The following is a 24,036-nucleotide window of genomic DNA, read 5'->3' on the forward strand; positions in this document are numbered from 1 at the left end:
TCAGACCCTGTTATTAATTTCAATTTTTCTAGTTTTTAATAATATTTTATTGTTTTTACGTTCAATTTTTGTATACCATTTAGAGATTAAATATTTAGAAATGGTGTTAAGTAAGGTGCAATCCTAACTATGTCTAGTCACAAGTTCCATGGAATTCAGTGAGGCTTACTCTTAGGTAAGTGGGGTTAAGATTACAGCCTAAGCAAACAAGTAGCCCTAGGAAAACAACAAGTGGAGAGCTGATATATTTGGAAAGGAACAGATTCCTTGGCCGCTTGGCATCCTCATCTATACATACAGAACTCGAAAGTCAAGGGTGATTGCTGCCATGACAGACAAATCCACATCTGCAAAGAAGGTCTTGATCAGGCCCTACATCGCAAGTAATAAAAATAAATTAACAGGTAAGTGAGGATAATCCCCATCCTCATAAATATGTTTAGCTAGAGATTATTTTACAAAGGTAAAGATTTTTTTTTTTAATGTAACCATACCTCCTTCATAATTTGAAATTTTGTGTGAACTTCCTCCTCAACGCCTCTTATCTTGGTCAAAGCAGCTTCATGTCTACAAAGCAGGGTCTCTCGTTCAGCTAAGAACTGTTCACGTCTTTCAAGTTTTAGAGAATATTCTTGCTGAGTTAGTTTTTCTTGCTGCATCAAAATAGAAGAGAAACATAAAATACTGTATCATGAGTATATATGCATGAAATATAGCATTTTTGCTGCCCTGGGCTCCTTCTGGAAGAAAGGGCAGGATATAAATTTAATTAATAGTATTTATTTATTACATTTATACCCCACCTTTCTTTTAATGAAAGAAACCCAAGGTGGCTTATATATGGTTCCCAGGCCATCTCCCATCCAGGTGCTGACCAGACCTGACCCTGCTTAGCTTCAGCAGGGAGCTGGCCTTATGTGCCTTCAGACCATAGCCTGGTAATAGTAGTAATAATAGTAGTAGTAGTATTAATACTACTATACTATTATTATTTTAAAATGTAAGCCATCCTTGAAATTAAGTGCGAGAAGAAGAGATTACTCCACAAAAAATGTGCTAGCCAGTCAATCCACCTGCTGGAATATACCTGTGGCTTGAAAGGGCAGAGCTGACATCTGACTCTTTTGCAGTCTCTGGTAACCGGGAAGGCAATTATTATAAACTTGTACATTAATTTTATTATTTATTAAATTATGTCCCGCCCTTCCTCCCAGAAGGAGCCCAAGATGGCAAACAAGAACACTTTAAAACATTTTAAAAACAAAAGACTTCAAAACATATTAAAACAAAACATATTAAAACAAAATATCTTAAAAATATATTTAAAAAACAACTTAAAAAACAACTCCAGCACAGACCCAGATTGGGATAAGAGTCTCTACTTCAAAGGCTGGTTGAAAGAGGAAGGTCTTCAACAGGTGATGAAAAGATAACAGAGATGGCACCTGTCTAATATTTAAGGGGAATTCCAAAGTGTCGGCGCCATAACACTAAAGGTCCATATCCTATGATGTGTGGAACAGACCTCCTGATAAGATGGTATCTGCAGGAGGCCCTCAACTATAGAGTACAGAGATCAACTGGATAAATAAGCGGTAAGACCATCTTTCAGGTATCCTGGTTCCAAGCTGTGTAGGACTTTGTACATGAAAACTAGAACCTTGAACTTAGCCCAGTAGCTAATGGGCTAACAGGTAGCTTTCTGGCAAATAAGACTGAAGTAAGCAATTAAATCAACTCAGTCACAAATAAGCAGACAAGTTGTATGTGCTGGAGGCTAAAGGGTTTTTTACATGGCAGATCAAACTTTGGTAAGAACTTGCATTTGCTCTGTGCGTTTGAAATAGTATTCTACATACTTTTATACATTTAATTATAAATAGAATTTAATTCAGATGTAAAAATCAAGAATATAAAAGTGGAAACTTTGGTTTAAACTGATGTATGTAGGACTGTATGATGTAAACTAAGTAATTTAGACAATTTGTAGGGTAGAAAAATGCAAATAGTAAGAAAATAGACATGATATAAATTAAAATAATCACTAATGAAAACCTCTTTTTTTACAAAACATCTACTGATATTTCATTGTTGATTTTTACCTGCAGTTTTTGATGTATGATAGATAACTCATGATAGATTTGACTGAAATGAGATGGTATCAGGTTTTTCCCATTCAGCTCTTGGGTTTCAGGAATCCTTACACTCTCTGTTACTGTGTCACCACCACTGTCATAACAACAACATGTGGCCACTGTCAAACTGGATGGCAGAGTAATGTCTAATAAGTGAAAACAGAAGCAGACATGCTCAGCCTATTATTCCTCTATTTTCAAAGCCCTGACCTATGGTTTCTCCATGAGCATGGATAGCAAGTGGCCAAGCTAGCCCTAACCAGTATCTAACAGCACCCTCAAAACTGTGAATCTGTTCCTTTGAGAGGTGTGCAACCCCAACTGAAACAGGATGAAACCACTTCCCTGGGTAGACAGTCCATCCACAATCAAAGCATCCATCTTGTATGGACTGAGCTTCAGCATATTGGCTCTCCTCTGGGACTGTAATCACAAAAACAACCTGTTTGAATCAGATGTAAAGGGGGGAAAGTTGGCTATTACCAACATACTGAAACAGTGCACTCCAAATCCCCAGATGACTTCACTCATGTAGATGTTCAAAAGCATGGGGTACAATACGGAACTCTGTAGGACCTCATATGAGGGACAAGCAGTAGTTCCCCAGCACCTACTCCTGCAATCAACCCTCCAGAGGAAGAGCGCAAGTACTGAAACACAAACCTGGAGACCCTGCCCAGGACACCATGGGTGATAATGAATGCACAGAGTTCAAGAATGAGCAGGGCCAGGTCATTCAGTGTAATCTCATTCTGCGGTTGTGATCTCCCATTACCTGGCATACAGCGGAAGCCTGGCCATCACTTTATACACTGAAAAGCTATCACAGCTACTGTGCAAAGGCATTTTACTTTGTAGATGATTTTTGGAATTCTGTGTTGTGGAAGTTTTGGATGTTAATAAATACATTAACTAGAAATGCTTTCAATTTAGGTCTTTAAAAATGCATTGCTTTGTTGCAAACAAATGCAACTAGCCACCCATTCCTATTTTTTGGCTGTCCATCTGTAGCAGTATACAGACTCAGGTGAGAAGCTTCCAGTGCAAAGGGATACTCACTCAACTGTTTGGAACTGGGAAAAGATTCCCCCGTCCTCCATTGGTGCAGCAGTCACTGCTACTGTTGCCTCCAGAAAGCATCAACATAGTGAAAACTGTGCTCTGTAAGGCCGATAGGGTAAATGATCCACAGTGCTTTCCAACAAATTTAACACAAAGCTCCACCAGTTTGGGGAAGGGCTGTAGTCCAGTAGAACATCTGCCTTGCATTCAGAAGGCCCCAAGTTCAAACCCCAGCATCTCCAGGAAGGGCTGGGAGAGACTCCTGTCTGAAACCCTGGGCAGCCGCTACCAGTCAGCATGGACAATACTGTCCTAGATGGATCAATGGTCTGACTCAGTGATCAGGCAGATTCCTATGTCCCCATGAAAATATCAATTAACAGAATGAACTGCTTAACTTACTACCTTGCACAGGATGTCAGTACCAATCACGCGGTAAATAGTGCTAGAGAAGATCATGTAGTAAGGCAGCTGATCAGATGAGAGTTATATATTTTACTTAGTTTCAGATTGTGAATAGGTTATTAAATAAGGTTTTCATTCAAGCAGTATTAACAATTATAAGCTTATGATTACCTGTGTCTGAATACGTGTCTCCCCTTTGAATTTCATTACTTCCTAGAAAATCTCCAATGGATTCTGGCTTTATGTCAAGCTGTCTTGAACCATATAGAGAATCCAACTCATAATCTGTCCTAATACACACAAAATGACTGCATTAAACTACAGACCACATAAAATAATCTCCTTCACCTTCGTTGTACAGTAGGAAAGATATCTACTAATACTCTCTGGTCTTAAAATATATTCTTATAAAGTAAAATTACTGGATTCAGCTGCTTGCTTTGCAACAGGAAAAGATAAGACTGACTCAAGTTTTACTTACCGACTCGAGTTTTTTAAATTCTTTGAAGAGTCCAAAAAATGTTTTTTATTGTGCTTTCTTCCACAGTTACTGTGTTTTGATGGTGAGGAACACATGAGTAATGACGCAATTGTGTCATCAAGTGAGCTGTCCAATTTACCTGTAAGAAAATGATATAGCATTGTGCTAGTTAGCGAAACAGAATCACCCTGTTAATATACCCAACATGAGCACCTGAAAACTCTGTTAGCACTTTTGAACATGTACCCAGCTTCTTTTCTCATTACCGAATCACAAGAGCCAATCTCTACAAATCTTGGATGAGCGAGCATCATCTCTAGAGGTGAATCCAGGGAAGGCTTGAGCATTGACATCAGGAGCACACACATTTTGACCTGGTTTAATAGCCAACCATTATAATGGCTACTAACCCCACCGCTCTCCACCCACAAGAAAACACTGTGCTGCTTCTGTAAAGCCCAGGAAAAAGGGAGAAAAAACTCTCCCCTGCCCCTGTTCTCTCCACAGTTCACATAGAATTGGGAAGAAGGGTTTTTGTGTTGGGCATGAGGGACAGAAATGCTTGCCACAGGAAATGCAGCAGCATGAGTTTGTGAAACACCCATCGGCATCTCTTTTTGGTGTATTATGTACATGGCATGACTGGACACAATAAAGCAGTTGCTCTGAGCCTTAAAAGTTGAGAACTTCTGCTCTAAAGGCACTCCCAGGTATGTTAAGAAGCTACCAATGGAGCATTAGGGTAAAAACCTAACATCTACTTAGAAGTAAATCCCACTGAATTCAATGGGGCTTTCTCCCAGGTAAGTGGGGATAGGATTACATCTTAAGGCTCCCAAATTATTAATTTGCTAATGCACATAAAATTCCTAGGTTCTGTAACCACATTAAAAATAAATAAAACAGAACTTGCCTGCAGGCGTGCAATCCAGACAATTCATATTACGAAGGTAGTAAAAGTTAGGTATAAAGGATAGGAAAGTCAGTCAGAAAAAGTCAAGGCAGGAGATGTGACCTTGCGTGAAGAAAGTGTACCCCTTTCCAATTTTCTAGCTTTTTCGCATATTAAATTTAAGAGTTCTTTTAAACAAACAGATCAAGTATCTTTTAAAATGTCTTACCTGCAGATACTAAGGCCCTTCTACTTTTACATTTAACTTGTGCTGCATTCCAAGAATAGTCCTAAAAGAAGAATTTTGCTCTATAATTACTGTTTTACGTATGTATGTATATCTGCCTATGTCATATATACAACATATTATATTGTTTTGCAGCAACATTTTACTTTTAACAGGAAAGTATCTTCCATTAAAAATTTACAATCAACGAGTTTTCCTTAGAGAATAACAGTTTTTTAACAAAATATTTAGTCAAATTTTTAATGTTAGAAAAATACACACACATGTAAGAGAACTTCGGGGAGTGGGAAGAAGAGAGGCAAAGAAAGACAGACGTTTCAAATACTGATCTTCATACAAAGGGGCAACTATTGTATGTGTACATGAAAGTGGGTGGGGACAAACCTTGGTAATTGGGGGGATGGAAAGCTCTGTCAGTTTCAGTTCTCTTAAGTTTCTCCTTTTCCAGTCTTAAATTCAGTTCTCCACATTTATGTGGCAATTTGCAAATTTTTAAATAAAAAATCCTCATGTAAATTCTCCAGCATTTTAGTGCAAATTTCTCCTAAGAAACACATTTTTGTAAGCAAATGCAAATATTTTTGCAAAAATTTCTAATATATTGCATTTTGTATGTTATTTCCATTAATATATTCATTTTTACACACATCTTCCCCTATGCATTTTAAAAAAAATTGTTTGGCTGGAGAACTGCAACACAAAATTCAGATAAGTGTGAATTCTGAAGGATGGCTGTGTTTCAGGTCTCATACTGTTTTGGAAAGTGTGAACTTGATTTGGCTTTAAATGCAAATTGAATCTAATTTCTCCCCCATCCTGAGGAGTATTATAAAAGTTGCATAAGGCAGAAATTCAGCATATGAAGTTATTATCATTGCATTACTACAAAACGCAACATCTTCTAAATATCTACCGTTGGAAGGTAAAAGGACACCTAGGAATATTTGCTGTGTAGGCTACATCTAGCTCTATGGGCAGGACCAAGGAATGAAAGGAGTTGGGATGCAACTTAACTTTGTTCACACCACTTCCCACCAGCCAGAAGTTCCCTTTTTGCCCTTTTACACCAGCATAACTTCCACCAGCAGGGCTTTCCATCGGTTAGCATAAGTAGATATGCCAGTGTCTAGATATGCCAGGGGTGAGGAACTATAATACCACATCCTAACCTCTCTCAGCCTGTGTATCTGGGCAATGAGATGCTAGGAACCCTAGACAAGCAGCAGCAAATCAGACGTTTTTGCAAGAAAGATTTAATTTGGGCATAGTCCAGAAGCAATTTTGCAACATAAGGGCTGTGTTTTACAACGATGGGTGGCCTTTAGATTTGTCAGACCTACTTTGTTTTCTACTAGTATCCCAAGATCTACCAACCAGAACCAGACGGCATAAGATTAGATTAAAAAAGCAGGCGATTAGGAATTTGTTTTCAAAGCTAGAACTGAACTGAGCTCACAGTCGTTGCACACAAAATTCCCCTCCAGACTACCTCATCACATTTCCTTTGTTTCATTGGCCCAATTTAAGGCGGGAAAATCGTTTTTTGTTGCTGCTAACTGGGAGTCAGAAACTCGTGGATCTACAACTACCTTCTGAGCACACATTTTACAGTATTGGAAACGTTAACCAAAGAAGTATGCCTCTGAGCACGTGCAGACTGACTTCCCATAACGCAGCCCATTTTCGCACATCAAGATGGCAACCGGCAACAATGCAGGCTTTCGAGACGACAGGAGTCAGAACAACAGGTGAGCATCCAACTGTGAAAGTGCTACACGAGAATGAGGAAGAAAAGCTGACAACACTCTTTCCCCACCCCGCATCTCGTGGGAATGGAACAACTCGGATCTAGCTAATCCCCTAATTCATAAACCTTTGCTCACGCAAAGACGCCTGGCTCGCTCCCGCCCCACCTCTCCAGTCAGATAGCGTCTCCTCCAACGCTCGACTGAGCTACTCAGATCTGTTGGCGTCGCCATTGTAGAAAGGCTAAAAACAGTCAAGCTACCCGCGGCCGCCTCCGCCGTTCACAACAACCGCCCGAAAGGCGGAAAGGGGAGGAGAGAGCTGGATAAGCTAAGGGGCGCCTGCGCGAGGAGGCTCCACTCCCGCCCCATCAGTCCCGCAGTTGCATAGAGGTGGAGGCACGCCTGTCGTTTCTATGGTAGCCCGCGACCTAAACTCTCCAGGACCGCCCTTTGCTTTCTAAGGGAGAGGAAAGTCATTTTGTTTCTCTGTGACATTGCAGGAAAGGGTGGAAACTTAGAGACCGTATTAAGGCTGCACGAAGCTGAGAGAAGTTGCATGCTTAAAACCTTGCACTAGACCCTTCGCCACTGCGGATAACACACTAAGGAGAAAGCCTCTAGCAAAACGCTTCCGCTGACGTGCTACCTTCCCCTCTCATGCAATACTTCTCAGTGCACACCCTTCTTCAAGGTGAAATGGTACCGTCCAGTTTGGCAGGCTTTAACCATTTGGATCTGCTGAGGAGCGCACCACCAACAAATCTTCTGTAAACTCCAGAGTTGCGGGTTAGCTTCCTCTGCTAGGAAAAACGGCTTCACGAGTGGAGGGGACCTGGTTGCTTTTAGATGTCCAAAAATTCAGCCACGGCAATTCTCCAGCTGGTGACTGGAGAAACTCTAACAACCCACGAACAATATAAACTATCATAGCCTCGGTGGTTCCATCAATCAACAATGCAATTACACTCATGCCTGCTTGTGATTATGTCACACTGAACTCATTGGGACTTGCTTCCTAGCCTTTACAATTCAGAGAGCCTGTGTGGCATGGTGGTTAGAGTGTTGGATTAGGACCTGGGAGACCAAGGTTCAAATCCACACTCAGTCATGAAGCTCACCAAGTGACCGTGGGCCAGTCGCTGCCTCTCAGCTTAACCCTCTCACAGGGTTGTGGGGATTAAATGAGGAGGGGGAGAACCATGTATGCCACTTTGAGCTCCTTGGAGGAAAAAGGATATGAATGCAATAAATAATTAAAATGGGGGGGGGAGAAAGGCAAGGTCTATAGCCTCAAATTCTGCATAGCAAGATACCCCTACCTATGGGTCCTATGTTTGGCCATGTCAAGCTACCCACAGAATTATCAACGTGGCAATACTTTACTTTTACAATTTTTATCCCATCTTGTGTCACCAGGCAACAAGATTAACGTTTTTCAGCATAACATTAAAAAACGTAAGGCCTCCCTATGGGAGGAAGTGCAGGATATCAATTTAATAAACAAATTCCATCAACTCAATCTACTCTATTTTGTCTCATCATGTCAGCCTTCATCCCCAACGAAGAGTTAGCATAGGAGGCAGGTCTTTAGCTGACAAAAAGCATTGTCAGTGCCAGGCATACCTCGGGAGAGGGGCATTCTACATCCAGAGTGCCACCACTAAGAATGCCCCATCTTGGATTATAGCACCATGGACTGCTGCAATGAGAGCATCCCTGGCAGATCTTAAAAGCCTGGCAAAACAATATAGGGAGAGATGCTTCTTCTGATAATTGGGACCTATATTGTACAGGGCTCCCTATGTGAGCAGTAAAACCTAGGATTGAGCTCGATAGCATGCAGGTGGCCAACGCAAACTTCTCAGAGCTGGTGTTTTATGGTTCTAACTGGCTGAACCAGTCAAATATTCTGGCACCCAAATTTTACACCAACTGCAGCTTCTGAACTGTCTTTAGGGTACCCCTATATTAGAACATATTACACTAATCTGACTGGGAGGAAATTGGAACATGGATTACTGTGGTCATGATATCTGCAGAAAAGCCATAGCTAGTGAACCAGCTGAAGCTGAGAATATGTATTCCTTGCAACAAATGCCTCCCCTTGACAAAACTAGTTTGAGTGCACCCCCACCCCAACTATCGAGCCAAATGACAGGGAGAATTAGTGGTGGATTAATTGCATATTGGTGATACAATACCACACCCCAGCACCCAATGACCTTCACCAGCAGCTTCATATAGTTGTTAAAAAGCACGGGAGACTAGACAGAATCCTGCAGAACCTCACAGCACAATTGCCATGTTGTCAAAGAGAAGTACCACAATGACCCAACAGGAGCAAAACTGTCATACCTCCAACACCCAATCCTCAGAGCTGATCTAGGAGGCTGCTATGGTAAATTGTATCAAAATCATTCGGAGATCAAGAATTAACAGTCACATTGCTCGTCTCTTCCCCAACACAGGTCAACAACCAGGGCAACCAAGGCAGTTTTAGCACCAAAACTTGGCCTGAAGGATGAAGTACATCTGAAACTCAATAGCCACAATGCCTTTTCTGAGTAGATAGCCTATGAACACCAATCTTTTCTATACTTCATCAAAACCTTGGCCCCTCCACAATTTCAGTCAAGCTTCCACCATATTGTTACCCGTGTTCTCAGGAAGTCCTACCTTTCTTCTTTCCAGCCCTCATAAACATTAAAGCTTAAAACAGATGTTTATGAAATGTATACAATTTTATAGCACAAAGTCATCCATAATTGTGATGGTGGTGGTATAACAAAATTTCAAATAGTAAAAAAAATACTTATAGAAAGAGGGCAAAGCTCATTTTTCCATATATATTCATTACTTGTTAACTATACAATTATGGTTCATGTGAATAAGCCATTGCAGATTACCTAACACAATACTTTACATATACAGGAAAGTCAATAGAAATATGGACATGCACATCAGGTTCAAGGCGGCAGCAAGGGCACTGATATGCAACCAGTCAAGAAAAAGATTGGTTAAGTTAGGAACATGCAGGATTACCATGCGTAATTATGAGATGTTTGCAGTTTTTCCCACATTGTAGATGGATGTAGAGGAAGGCAATGGTAAACCACCTCTGAATACTGCTTACCATGACAGCCCTATTCATAGGGTCGCTGTAAGCTGGGATCGACTTGAAGGCAGTCCATATATATAGACGGATGTAACAGGCAGCTGTCTTGGTAAGATGTAAAATAGTTCCTTGACTTAAACACTACTTTTGCTACTAGCACTGTTGCAGTTAAGTGATACAGCAATGATAGCAGAAGTTTCAATCCCAAGTGTACAAGACAAAGCCACATCTTACCCAGAAACCAAGTTAAATAGTTCACTTTTAGGGCAATTAAAAAAACCAAGTACTTGGGCTAATATACCAATCAGGTAGGTGACTCAATCAGCAGAGAGGTTTTGTTGATTACAATGAAGGGTAGAAAACTTAATGAAGAGCAGAATACAGTCAATGAATTGTTTCTGGATGGTCTCTGAATGAAGGAAGTCAAGAAAGAAAAGTAGTAATCACACATTAGTTTATAATTTTATTGGAACATTTCAGTTAAACTAGGAAACGTGTACAAACCAGAGTAATAGAACTTTAGACTCCTGGTATTTCATTTTAATCATTTAATACAAAAATGAGGAGGAAACAAAAATACACCTGAAATTTACCAGTGTTTGAACTTTTGTTTCACAACATGCAAAGTCAATTGAAACACTAAAAAAGTACTCAGCTATAAGCTGTAACTTTACATTTATACATCAGAAATGTTCATTTTTTTAAAAAAGCTGAACATAATTTTGTCTAAATCTGCTGAACATTGATTTCTTTTAGTCTATCCGCATACATGCCATAGCAATGATTTTATATTTGCCCACAGTCTGTAATCACAATTCTTTTTGACACTACTCCTTTAGGAGAACCAAAAGATGCTATTTTTTTCACAACATCCATACCATCCTTTACAAACCCAAAGACAACATGTTTAAAGTCCAAGTGCTCTGCTTTTTTAAGAGTGATAAAGAATTGAGAATTATTGGTGTCTCTGCCACAATTTGCCATCGATAGTAAGCCAGGACCAGTGTGTTTTATTTCAAAGTTTTCATCCTCAAATGAATCTCCATAGATAGATTGTCCACCTGTACCATCCTGTCTAGTGATATCACCTCCCTGGAATGTAACAAATTGAGAAAATTCAGTGGATTATAATGTAGGTTGAAACATCTCGAACATGTCCAAAAATAGATTTTACCAGCAGATAATGGGACCCAAATCAATAGTTGTTTTATTCAGCACCTTAAGTATGCTCCATGTATTCTTACCATAGCTGCATTATTAGAGCAATCCACGGCTTGCCATAATGTGCACAACCATGAGTCTCAGGCAAATGTGCTTTGTCTTCTTAGCTGCTTTGTCTTCTGAGCCCATATATACTGTTGGGTGCAGTCATCCGGAGCTTTGGAGTGTGTTGCCATCAGTATGCTGATGACACGCAGCTCTATTTCTCCTTTTCATCTTCTTCAGGTGAGACTGTCAATGTGCTGAACCAGTGTCTGGCTGTGACAATGGACTGGATGAGGGCTAATAAACTGAGGCTCAATCCAGACAAGACTGAGATGCTGCTAGTGAGAGGTTCTTCTGACCAGATGGTGGATGTCCAACCTGTCCTGGATGGGGTTGCACTCCCCCTGAAGAAGCAGGTTCGTAGCTTGGGGGTTCTCCTAGAACCATCTCTGTCACTTGAGGCTCAGGTAGCCTCGGAGGCACGGAGTGCCTTCTACCAACTTTGGTTGGTGGCCCAGCTATGCCTCTATCTGGACAGGGATAACCTGGCTTCAGTTGTCCATGCTCTGGTAACCTCCAAGTTAGATTACTGCAATGCGCTCTACATGGGGCTGCCTTTGAAGACGGTTCGGAAGGTGCAGCTTGTGCAAAATGCAGCGGCCAGATTGGTAACAGGGACCAGACGGTTTGAACATATAAAACTGATTCTGTCCCCTTACATCGGCTGCCTGTGTATTCCCGAGCTCGATTCAAGGTGCTGGTTTTAACCTATAAAGCCTTACATGGCTTAAGACCACAACACCTGATGGACCACCTCTCCTGACATGAACCCACCTGTACACTACACTCAACATTAAGGCCCTCCTCTGTGTGCCTACTCTGAGGGAAGCTGGGAGTCTGGCAACAAGGGATAGGGCCTTCTCAGTGGTGGCCCCCAAATTATGGAATGATTTTCCTGATGAGGTGTGCCTGGCACCAACACTGTTACCTTTTCAGTGCCAGGTCAAGACTTTCCTGTTCTCCCAGGCATTTTAGCATGTGTTTTTAAATTGTTTTAAATTGTGTTTAATTTTTTTTTTTGTATATTTGTTTTTATTGTTTTTAATAGCTGTAAACCGCCCAGAGAGCTTTGGCTATGGGGTGGTAAGTAAGTAAATATATATATATATATTCAAGAGTGGGGCAGGTAAAAACCTGGCTCAGCCAAAAGGAGGTTTGCGGGATTGCAAAGCACTGGGCAAGATAGTGCTCTATTTAGAGAAGTGCACAGGGACATCTGAAAACGTGGCACAGCTTTTCATTTTCTCTTATCTAACTTGGGCCTGAGGAAACTACAGAAGTAATGAAACCTAACTTGAAAAGCCCCCAGGTAATGTGCCATCCTGGTCTCCTACTGGGAAGAAGAGTGGGATATAAATCAAATCAATCAATCAATCAATCAATGTTGTGTAGCTGCTGGAGAACTAGCATACTATTGAGCTTTAAAATAAATTCCTGTTAATCAATATAAAACTCTGGAATGTATTTTCAATATTAATACTTTCACTTACTTGACAGATAAAATCTGGGATTATTCTGTGAAACATGGAATTTTGGAATCCAAATCCTTTTTCTCCTGTGCATAATGCCCTGAAGTTCTCAGCAGTTTGTGGAACAATATTTGAAAACAATTCTATGGTTACATGACCTAGAGGTTCGTCATCAGCAGAAACTTCAAAATATACTATAGGGTTAGTTTCCTTTGACAATTCTGCTGCCAGGGATACATGGTTCTTCTGTAACTCTGAGAAGCTTAGCTGACATTCTTCAAATTTCCTCTTGAAGGAATCAGCCAGCTCTTGGCTTTTAAATCTGACAGCAAGCTGCTCTATCTTAGCTTCACCATCTGAAATTAAGATTGCAAATGTTATTCACAGTGGACTAATCAGACTGTAGCCTTCTTTGAACATTAGCTCCCATGTTGCTGTATATGGAATCAACGAGCAGGGCTGCATCGAGTAGCCCTACCCGATACAACACACTCCATTCAGCCCTTCCCCCGATATCTACTTGTACATCTGTAGTGAGGGGCCTCTCATGTGCACAGCTGCATGCAGAAAGGCTTCCACAGAATCTAGAACCCCAATTGTTCCAGATTCTGTAGAAACCTTCACATTAAGACCAGGGAAAGGGCTGGACAGAGCACATGATATCGGGGCAAGGCTATTTAGTGCAGCTCCACTCCTTGCTCCCATGTACCACAATGCGGGAGCCAGCACCATCTAAAAGGATGTGTGTGTTATGTCTTACATTAAGGGAAAAACCAAGTTACAGAATATCTTTACACAAATACTCACCAGTATAATCTGTTGCAGTCCAAACCATAGCATTGTTTGAGGTATTCAAGGGCTTTAGATCCATTGTTTTTGTGATCATGTGATTTGCACAGACTTTGAAAACTTTGTCCCTTCTCATTAAAATTCGGTATAGTTTCTTCTGTGTATGGAAGAGAATCTTAATTTCACCCACACCACGTTCTTTCCATTGATTGACTTCTCTGTCCCATCTGTAGAGTTTTGCCCTCTCTTTGAAGATAATTTCTTCATCTTCTTCTCCTGACTTCACCTCAACCTAGCAGGGATGAGTAGTTATGTTTTGAGTAGTATCGAGTTACAGTACAATTCTATGCATGTTTACTCAGAAGTAAATTCCACTGTGTTCAATGGGGCTTATCATAAGGTAAGTGTGCACAGAACTGACCCTTAAAGAAGTATATTCTTGAATGATGGGAGCTTCTAAAAAAACATTCTATTAAATGTGATCTACATACTTCTTCCATTTTAGAAGTAAAAACACATCTTGCACACAGGAGAAACTGTGTAGCTCACTGTCCTCACATATGCCACAGGAAAGAACAAATTCTTATTTTATTTAATAGATTTATATTCTGTCTTATCAAAAGACTTCAGGCAGCTAACAGCCTACAGTTAGAATAAAAACAAGAATAAAATGAAGCGCAAAACCAGAAGACTATTAACAAACCGTTAAAATATAAGAACACTGATCAATCTTAGAAACAGTACGCAGAATTTTGAAGTTAAAACAAATAATAAAACCAAATTAAATAGCTTGCATGAATAAAAAAGCCACCTGACACCTGAAACTACTAATGATAGGGGTCAGGGTGGGCATTCTAAAGATGAGGTGTTATTATGGAGAAGACCTGTCCACTGGTTATCCTTATCAGCAGGTATACCTGTAGAAGGACCTCTTGAATGACATCAACACACTGACACAGGTGCTTACAGGAGTTGATACACCCCAATGCAAAAACCATTTAGGGCTTTATAGGTAAACACCAACACTTTGAATTGCACCTGAAAATGCATGTGAAGCCAGTGGAAATGTTTTAAAAACTGGCAACTTGTTCCATATAACCCATGCTAGTAAGCAACATTGCTGTAGTGTTCCGCTCTAACTGAAAAGGCAGGCCCACTTACATTGCTCTGTAACATGCATGATTGACTACAATTAAGACATAGATAAGTGTCTCCAGATCACATCTCTCTAGTAGTAGTTGCAGTTGACACCCCAGCCTAAGCTGGTAAAAAGGACATTTCATGCAACTAATACTATCTGGGCATCCTAAAGTTAGGGCAAACTGTGAACCCTGGGAACAATTACACCACTGCCTTTCTTCTTTATCTAACACCAGCCAAGATACTTATACTGAGGAGCTTAAAAACGTAACTGAGCAATCTACTTATCTTACAGCTGGGTAATTTTGTCAGAACATATCATCTTTTCTATTACTTAAATTTTTCATTGGGAACTTCCTCATTATATACTATATTCTCTGGGTGTGCTAAGATTTTCTCCTCTACCTCAGCTTATGCCACATCATGCAATTTCAATCATGCAGCTTCTTATCCTTGATTTGCTGCCACCTATAATCAATGTTCAGTCCAACTTATAAGAAACATATGACTATGGACTCCTGCATTAAGAAGGGAGTTGGACTCGAATGCCTTACAGGCCCCTTCCAACTCTACTATTCTATGATTCTAAGCACCAGCCCACACTGTTTTAACTGAACAGAGAGGATTCTGAAGCCAAGGTTATCAACTGTGCAGAACTTCAGAGGAGGCTGGAACATTCCAGAAATATAATCAACACCACATATGGAAATGTTGTCTTTGTGGAAATGCAGTACCCTTCCTAAAGATTTACACATGGAGTCTCTGGCCAGCCTATACCTTGGCCGATACAGCAATCCCCTGAAGGAAATGTAAAAGGGAAACTTCTCTTCAGATTACTGTCTGGTTTGACCTGGTCAGTATTGCCCTTGCTGATGCCTCTCCCTCAATCTTCTCCAATATTCCATGCAGTTCTAGTACTGCAACTTGTGGAAATATAAATACTTCCCACAGGAAGCAGAGTAGCAATGTTGCATGTGCACTGTGCCAAGCTTACAAAGCAGACATACCCTTCTTCCCAAACTTTACAATTATGGGTCATATCCAATGCCACAGTCACGCTGGTGCAACAGAACTTCCTCCTCTGTTCCCTCCAGCCCCCCTGCGCACACGCTAAATCAGCTCTGGAGGGTTGGGGGACCCTCTGGAGCAGATTTTGGAGGATGCAGTGGGAGGAAATGGAAGTCCCATTGTGCCAGTGGAACTTCACTCACATAGCATTGGATACACCCTCTAAGTCTTACCTCTGGCAGTGATACAATTGGTTCAAAATGAATATCATCACTATGTACAACTTCTTCATCACTTTCATCATCTTCATTATCTCCTTTAGTAGCTGTCTGTCCTCCAAAAACAGTTGCTCCTGTATTTGCCCACTTGAAGTTTTTGTCTGCTTAGATGGGAAGACAAAATCTTAGTATGGTAGAAAGCTATTTCTGTGATCAGTTTCTCATCCCCCCCCCCAAAAAACCTCACAATCATGTGGTTCATAAAAGCCTTAACATACATTAACTCCCTCTGCAGCAAAAAGTTGCTATAAATAGTTAAGTAGATAATACATGCATCTTACCTTTAGAACCAAAAGCAAAATCACCAGAATTATTTGATGCCAGATCAGCAAATGACAAGCCAGGTGCATTACCAAGGACAAATGAGAAAGGCTTGTTTTCTGTACAAAGGAAAAAGGTGTAGAGAACATTATGTTGTCCATTTAATATCACATAATAGGGCCTATCCCCCACTTCCATAACTCCAGACAAAAGCTTAGTTAGAGGGAGAAAATAAACAACAAATCAGGTGTAACCTTTGAAAGGACACTGACAAGGCATTAATCATTCCAGGCAAATACACTGAATGCTGTCCACCAGTCAAGGCGCCTGTCCACTCAACTGCCAATTCTTGTTCCTCTATGGAAGTTTTAATTAGCTTGAGATTATCTGTATGCATTATTAGATTTTGTTATGGTCTTTGCCTAGTATACAGTTCTTTCATACATCAGACAATAATACCTTGGTTTGTAGAGGTTGTAGAACTGGGATCACTTTCTTTTTTAGTTGACAAATCAACAGGTTTGTCATCTGCTCCTAATAAAGTCTGCATAGTATGTGTAGGTTCAGTAGTAGAATCCAGTTCTTCAGGTCTACTGGCTGCTACAACAGGCACTTCTTCCTTAATGAGGCACATATCATCAGTTGAACTGGTTACTTCTTCTGCTTGAGCTTCCTGAAAAGAAATTCACTGCAATTTATTTTTGAATCTGGTGCCACGTCTTCAGAGTTTGTTTCTATGAATTCATATATAAAGTATCACACAGTACTTGAAATCAGAGCTAGGTCAGCTACGGAACAGGTATGTTCCAGTTATCTTGGAATCTACAAAATGGTTTCACATCAATACTAACAAATGCTTGTTTTAGAATTAGAGTTGAAAGAAACCAGAATACCATGTTATCCAACCTGTTGTCCAAGGCAGGGTTGTTCTATAAGCTTCAACATTCTGACCCACCATGTTCCAGAAGCAGAGAATAATTGCTGAAAAATTACTGGGTCAAGTACTTTGAGCGCATTCATGCAAATGAACCCAGATGCTGGAAAGCTAAGATTCCTGGGATCACTGCAAGTGTGGCTTAAGCCTTTCAGGTCACTCCATGAAAAATGTAGGTTCTTCAAGGCAATTCCTGATATCCTAAAGGAATGGGTAGGCTCAGTGTCACAAAGTGGCATTGTGGGGCACTTGGTGGGACTTCAGGATAACCCACCAATGAGTAGACTACCCCACCTTCATTTATTGCTTTGTGGACTGCCTGAGCCCCTAATCTCCTGCCATGCAGGCAACTTTGACACAGCCATCTGCTTTAGAGCTTGCTGGATCATGTGGGGAGCAGGTGGAAGGTATGTGTGTAAGCATGACACACACAGTTCTTGTGGTCCATGGCTTGGAAGAGAATGAAGTGCAACGAGCTGGAGGCACCCACATTGCTGTCACTAGTCTCTGCAGCATATATGCTTCCTCTGACCTTGATCTAGCAGCGGCTAAGCTTTTCTTGGTGTAGAGGTCAGGGGACACGCCCAACTGGGCCCAGCCAGTTACAGCAACTCACTGTGTTTGCTCCCAGCAGTCAGGCCTACCCTGGCAGTAGGCAGCAGCCTGAGAAACTCAGGTACTGCTTTCCCTGGATATGGATGGGCTTCTTTTACTTACTGTAGAAGTTGGAGTTTAAAGCTTCTTTGCTTTGCCAAAGTAAGACCAGCAACTTCCTTTCTACACCTGGATTATTTTCTTCTTCTACCATCCCTGCCTTACTGCTGAGTGGGATGCTCACTTGTACCAATCCTCCTTATGACTACTCAGAAGTATGTCCCATGGAGTTGAATGGGGCTCTCCCAGTAAGCGTGCATAGAATTGTTGCCTTAATCACGCACAAATAATGATTAGCAAATAATTCACTTGTGGATGTGAAATCTCCTCTAGGCATTCATTGGAAGACTGGAAAGGAGGAGTCAAGGGTTAGACATTCTCTTTGAAAAGAAAAATACAACTATTTTAAAAGGCAGCAATATCAGGAGGTTTACACTGGAGATCTCCATCAGTTTGTAGTAACAAAATGGCATTAGGGTGAAGGCAAAGTTGAATATCCCCCTCACCCCTTCCCAACCCTAATACAAGCAAAAGGGAACAGCATTTCTGCACTTAGAAACATACCATTCAGGAAGAAGGCAAGGTTAAACTATACTTGTTATGCTGGTCTTTTGCATAATAGGGGCGGACAAGAGTCACACATTTGGGCTATAAGCAAAACTAGTTGTATGGATACTTAAGTCCAATACTTCTCTTACTTACTTTAGTTTCTTGAACTTTTTTAAGTTCTGTTTGAAAGTCTTCAGAGTTATTGTCTTCATCAGTGTCGCTGCCAATACCACACAGAAAGGTTGGAGGAAGCTTTAGGGTCTCTGCTTTAGCCTTTTCTTTAGGAGTTGGTTTCTTTTCCCAGACAAGAACACACTCACTTCCACATTCTGGTTCATTTTTTCCTTCGACAGCTAAACAGAGACGATCTTAGATTTTATTGAGAACAATACACAGTTAACCAGAGCAATGAAGTAAAAGTCTTCAAATATCCCAATGAAAAATTTAGCCCTCACATGATGAGGCCTAGGCACAAGAGCTGTTAGTAAAAAAGGGATGAGACAGAGCTGTGGTGGTTCTGCACTTTTCAGAATCTCACAGAACACAACATTATACTTCAACCAGTTAATTATACTGCCAATTGGTATTTTCACTTGTATGCACCTTGAGACTGGACTGGGCAGGTTTCCTCAGCAGAAAACAATAGGAGCTATTACCTGGCTTTGCTTTTCCCTTTGTGACAACAGCTTTGTCTCATAAGAGCAACATTAGGCCCAGCCAAGGATTTACTTCACATAAACCAAATAAAATTGTCTGAAGGAGAATCTACTTTGGAGACTAATTTTGCCCTCAAATCATACATTGTTCTCATTCGCATTATAGCTTTCCTGTGGATCTCAATGCAAGTCTAAATAACAGTGACATAACTGCAGAACTGGCACTGTTACAGATGCCACATAATACCCATTCTCCAGTTGAAATATATCAATCTTTTCTTCTTTATCTCAGCATCTACACTTTCGGACTCCCTGCCTATTGACATCAGACAGGTGCCTTAGCTGTACTCTTTTTGATGCCTGCTTAACACATTTTCATTTAGGCAAGCTAATCCAAACGTAGAATACTGACAGGTGTTTCTGCTTACTGTTGATTTTGAATGTTTTTAAATACTTTTTAAACTGTCTTTTATTGATAATGTTAATGTTTTAATTTTTTTTGTAAACCACATAGCGGTTTTAGTACAATCAAGCAGTATATATCTTGAAAAAAAATTGGAATAAAAATAACTGGTTTCTTCTCTGTTGCTACTGCAATAGAAAATCAAGAATGTTACCAAAGCATATTCACATGAAATCTAATCTACTTTTTCTAACAGTGCATAGGATTAAAGGTAATATTTTAATTGTATTGGCTTTTACTCCCATTATAAGCAAGAAATTTTCATTTTACTACACAGTTCTCCATTCTTTCATGTTGTTTTGCAAATTACAGTAATCATATAAATACATGGCATGGCAAATTATTTTAAGTCAGAACTTCCCAAGTAACTGTATTTACTTGTATCACTTTCTCTTAGTTGTGGATGTTCTTCAGTTTCATCAGGATACAACTTTCCATTAAGCCTTTTCACAGCTGTTTCATAGTCCTCATCTGAAATATGAAAATGAAAGTTGGTATAACAGAGATGCAGTGTAAATAATTAAATATATTAAGTATTTAAGTTTGTATCTCTTGCTATATTTCATGGAAGAAAACCACCTTAAAACATGAAGAAAACACAAAAGATAGAAAAAAATGAAACAGTAAAAAGCAGAAAATGCAAGAGCTAGACAGCTAACAAACTTAAAAACACCTGGGAGAAAAATGACTTTTTGCCTGGCGCCAGTATGTTGATAAAACTGGGTGTTAGGCAAGCCTCCCAGATGAAGAAACGGAGCCACAATCAGCAGTCTTCACAGGCAGGTTGATGTGGAAGCAAACATTCCTTAAAATAACTGGGTCTCAAGCCATATAGAGATCTTAAGTTTTCAAGGTCAACAACGGAATTGTGTCAAAAATGGACCAGAAGTCAGTGCAACTCTTTAAGCACAGGCAAGATGTGTTTCTGGATTAGACACCTATAAGCTGTCTTCTGAAATAACTGCAGTTTTGAAGCACTCTTCAAAGGCAGGCTGTGACGCGTCCTTCCCTGGCTCTCCCTGTCAGGTTCCTACCTGCTCGTTACTGCCTGTCTCTAGGCACCACCAGGGACTCCACCAGTCCAGACCGCTCTCTCTTATGGTTTACCTATCCGCTCTAGCACAGATCTCAACAGATCCCCCTGCTAGGCAACCACCAGTAACGTCCCAATACTAGTATTCCCAGAGACTCTGAATACTGGTATTGTTATTCTCTTCACCGCTGCCACCATTTGTTACAGTTCCCCTTCAGCCTTGGTCATTACCTTACCCACCCTTCTGGTCTGTGAAACCCCAGCCAAGGATCAGGCCTTTGGTAAACCAAATTAAGTATTTATTACAGATAACAAAGCTAACAAGATTAACAAGATTTCTTCTTAAGGCACATAAGCATATGGTTTTACTCAATACTAATCCAAACTCCACCTCCCTCCTTCTTCACGCTCTCCTGGCAAACAACTCTCTCAAACCCCACCAAGCAACCCACTCTTTCTCTTCTCCCCCCCAGATTCCACTCTCACTCTTCCTTTTATACATTCAGCCATTTTTAAACACTCAGCCAATCATCTCGCATTCTACTGCCCATTCACTCCCCCTCTTTCACTCCACTTACCATGTATCTTCTAAACAACCAACACTTACCATATATACATTAATATAGGAACATCACACAGGCCAATGTACAAAGCTTACAGTAGTCAATCCTGGATATGACTACAGAACAGATAATCCCACAGCCAATCTGTCCCTGTTCAAGAGAAACTGCAGCTGATGTAAAAGTCTTAGATGATGAAAGGTATTCTGTGCCACCAAGATGAGTCTCAAGAGTCAGAAGCTGGATGCAGGAGCACCCTTGGGCTATAAACCTGATACCAGAATAGTGTAACTGCATCTAGAAAAGATTCAGCACATCCACGTGAACAAATGACCCACCCACCAACAGAAGCTTCACCCTGTCAAAAATTAATTTTAGTTTAATCAATCTAGCTGATTACTGCATCCAGACACTGGTTCAGCTCTTTCAATCCCTCACCTGACTCAGATGTAAATAAGAGAGCTGGGTGCCATTTGCATACTGATGACACCTCACCACATATCCTCAGGTGACCAGTAGTTTTGTGCAGATGTTGATGACAACAGAGGACAAGATGGAATCCTACAGAAGCCCCTACTATAAATGCTGTTCTGGAATCCTAAAGAAACTTTTCAGAAGAGTAGTCTCCACTGCTAGCCAAAAGGAGGATGCTCCCTGCCTGCAATGCTTACTCCCTTCTAGCCATAACTAACTTCAGAGTCTGCTGCTCTTTGTGACCAGTTCTGGCTCATTCTTCTATGAAACGTAAGTAAATGTGGCATAAGTTTATCTTGTTAGAGTACTGAGGTAAACAGGATGGTACAAACAGTTGCTAGCTTTATAGAAAAGAATTCAGAACTGGATTTCTATGAAAGCCCTGCTGCTTTGAAGCAGGCAGGATCATTGAACTGGAAGACATTCCTCCCTCTGAAGGGGATCAAGCATGAATGTTATTTTTAAAATATATACTCTGCCTTATGTCCCAAAGGAATCCAAGGTGGCTACTAAATCAAGGAATGCTAAAAGCATTTTTTCAAAAATCAGCATATTAAATATATGTATTTGCACAGCCCTGTCTCTGGAACAAATGAGAAGAATCATCCACTCCTTGGGTAACCTTCATCACTGAAGGAGAATGCTGGTATATTTCATGATTAGGCGATGTGGGAAAGATAGGCAATGTAGATCAGGGGCATGGTAATAAATAGAAGTGTAAAATTGTCAGCAATAGGAACTTTCAAGAAATTTTGATATGATGTTTTACTTTGTTTTGTATGACTGATTGGGAACAAAAATAGGAGACTTTTGATCACTAAGAAATGATTTACTGCACTGTGTATGCAATTTGATTTCTAATTAATGAAGGCCACTACATTTCCAGAAATGATTTTCTGCTGGACTGTAACTTAAAGGAGATGAATAGTTTTCAAGGAATGCTTCTTACCATCATCATCTTCACTTAGATACCCAGGTTTGTTCTTGTAGCAGAAGAATGTTGGCGGTAATCTAAGGGAGTCTGCAAGAGCTCTTTGCTCAGGTGTGGGGGTTAACTCGTATACAATGAAAACATCATCTGAAGTGACTGTTTCATCTGGTTCCTTCTTAATCTCAACTGCTGGGGAAAAAAGGTTAATTGTGTGAGCAAGTCTGAAATCAGCAGCTGCCCTTGAATACAAACGAATTACAAAGCAAGCATGAAATACTTTCAAACAGAAGACATATTTAAAGTCAAACCAGTAAGAAGATTTGGTCACTATGAGGTGGGTTCCCTTTCAACAAAGCCAAACTCATGCCATGCTTCTCCTTAGACAACTGCTTGTACACACAGCATATCTTCCATTTATTGTCTTTAAGCAGAAGAGAAAAAACTAGGCATTGCGTTACACTGTATATGCATTCTGTTTAAAAAGATACTTCTGGGAAATTCAGTGAAATTGTATAGAAACACTTTAAGATTTAAACTTGTAATGCAGAAGAAATTATACTTTTTACAGCACTTAAGTCTTGTTTGAGCTTTGAATTGGTTTAAGCTTTGATTTATTAATATTTTAAAATATGCATGCATCGTTGGGTAATTTTATTGAAAAACTGACTTAACTATGTGAATAAATTAATATGCTGTGAAACAGATCTGTTTCTATTCACTTGGGGGCTGGGAATCCAATTTTACTTTAAACGGATGCAAATTGCTCATATTACTGAATTACAAATGGTACATATGGAATTCCGTTCTGTATGATACTTTATTCTTAATGGAATTGAGATCAGGACTTTGACTGGGCCACTGTAGGACATTCACCTTCTTGCTCTTGAGGCACTCCAATGTTGCTTTGGCCTTGTACTTGGGATCATTGTCCTGCTGAAAAGTGAATGTCCTCCCAAGCCTCACTTTTTAGTGGACTGAAGCAGGTTCTCTTGCAGTATTTCCCTGTATTTTGCTCCATTCGTTCTTCCTTCAATTTTAACAAGATGCCTAGTCCCTGTTGATGGGAGCATCCCCACAGCATGATGCTGCCACCACCACACTTCACTGTAGGGATGGTGTGTCTTGAGGCATGGGCAGTGTTAGGTTTGCGCCACACACAGCGCTTTGAGTTTTGGCCAAAAAGCTCTCTCTTGGTCTCATATGACCACAAAACCTTTTCCTACATCGCACCTGAGGCACTCTCATGCTTTCTCGCAAACTCCAGACATGCTTTCAGATGGTACTTTTCAGATGGTACAGCTTCTTTCTTGCCACCCCACCATAAAGGCCAGTGTTATGCAGAGCTCTTGATATGGTTGACTGGTGCACCATTACTCCACTCCCAGCCACTGAACTCTGTAGTGCTTTCAAAGTGATTGTTGGCCTCTCTGTGGCTTCTCTCACAAGTCTCCTTGTTCAGGCGCCGAGTTCTAAGGGACAGCCTTTT

General features: G+C 40.5%; 2 protein-coding genes across 14 annotated transcripts in view; both read right to left on the reverse strand.

The window, feature by feature from the left end:
* CCDC138 (coiled-coil domain containing 138) overlaps nt 1-7,361 on the reverse strand; it is a 28,550-nt gene extending 21,189 nt beyond the window's left edge. Inside the window, exons 1-6 of one of the 5 annotated variants that reach the window (XM_061626743.1) lie at nt 7,106-7,360; nt 5,205-5,265; nt 4,084-4,222; nt 3,774-3,892; nt 2,103-2,281; nt 495-653 (exon numbers count right to left, since the gene is read on the reverse strand). In XM_061626743.1, the coding sequence (XP_061482727.1) occupies nt 495-653; nt 2,103-2,281; nt 3,774-3,892; nt 4,084-4,222; nt 5,205-5,265; nt 7,106-7,201 (753 nt within the window). In that variant the 5' untranslated portion in view covers nt 7,202-7,360. Of the gene's footprint in view, nt 1-494; nt 654-2,102; nt 2,282-3,773; nt 3,893-4,083; nt 4,223-5,204; nt 5,266-7,105 lie in introns of all 5 variants that reach the window. The other 4 variants (XM_061626742.1, XM_061626741.1, XM_061626745.1 and 1 more) reach the window with 4 other exon arrangements.
* A 3,174-nt stretch (nt 7,362-10,535) lies between these two features.
* The window catches only part of LOC133384891 (E3 SUMO-protein ligase RanBP2-like), a 66,299-nt gene continuing 52,798 nt past the window's right edge, over nt 10,536-24,036 (reverse strand). For 4 of the 9 annotated variants that reach the window (XM_061626751.1, XM_061626746.1, XM_061626752.1 and 1 more), the window contains 9 exons: nt 22,569-22,739; nt 19,931-20,023; nt 18,587-18,801; nt 16,756-16,969; nt 16,317-16,415; nt 15,991-16,139; nt 13,628-13,901; nt 12,842-13,176; nt 10,536-11,177 (listed from right to left, as the gene is read on the reverse strand). In XM_061626751.1, coding sequence (XP_061482735.1) covers nt 10,872-11,177; nt 12,842-13,176; nt 13,628-13,901; nt 15,991-16,139; nt 16,317-16,415; nt 16,756-16,969; nt 18,587-18,801; nt 19,931-20,023; nt 22,569-22,739 — 1,856 coding nt within the window. In that variant the 3' untranslated portion in view covers nt 10,536-10,871. The remainder of the gene's footprint in view (nt 11,178-12,841; nt 13,177-13,627; nt 13,902-15,990; nt 16,140-16,316; nt 16,416-16,755; nt 16,970-18,586; nt 18,802-19,930; nt 20,024-22,568; nt 22,740-24,036) is intronic. The other 5 variants (XM_061626754.1, XM_061626748.1, XM_061626750.1 and 2 more) reach the window with 5 other exon arrangements.

The sequence above is a fragment of the Rhineura floridana genome, chromosome 5 (assembly GCF_030035675.1).
Source record: "Rhineura floridana isolate rRhiFlo1 chromosome 5, rRhiFlo1.hap2, whole genome shotgun sequence".
In the NCBI taxonomy this organism is placed as follows: Eukaryota; Metazoa; Chordata; class Lepidosauria; order Squamata; family Rhineuridae; genus Rhineura; species Rhineura floridana.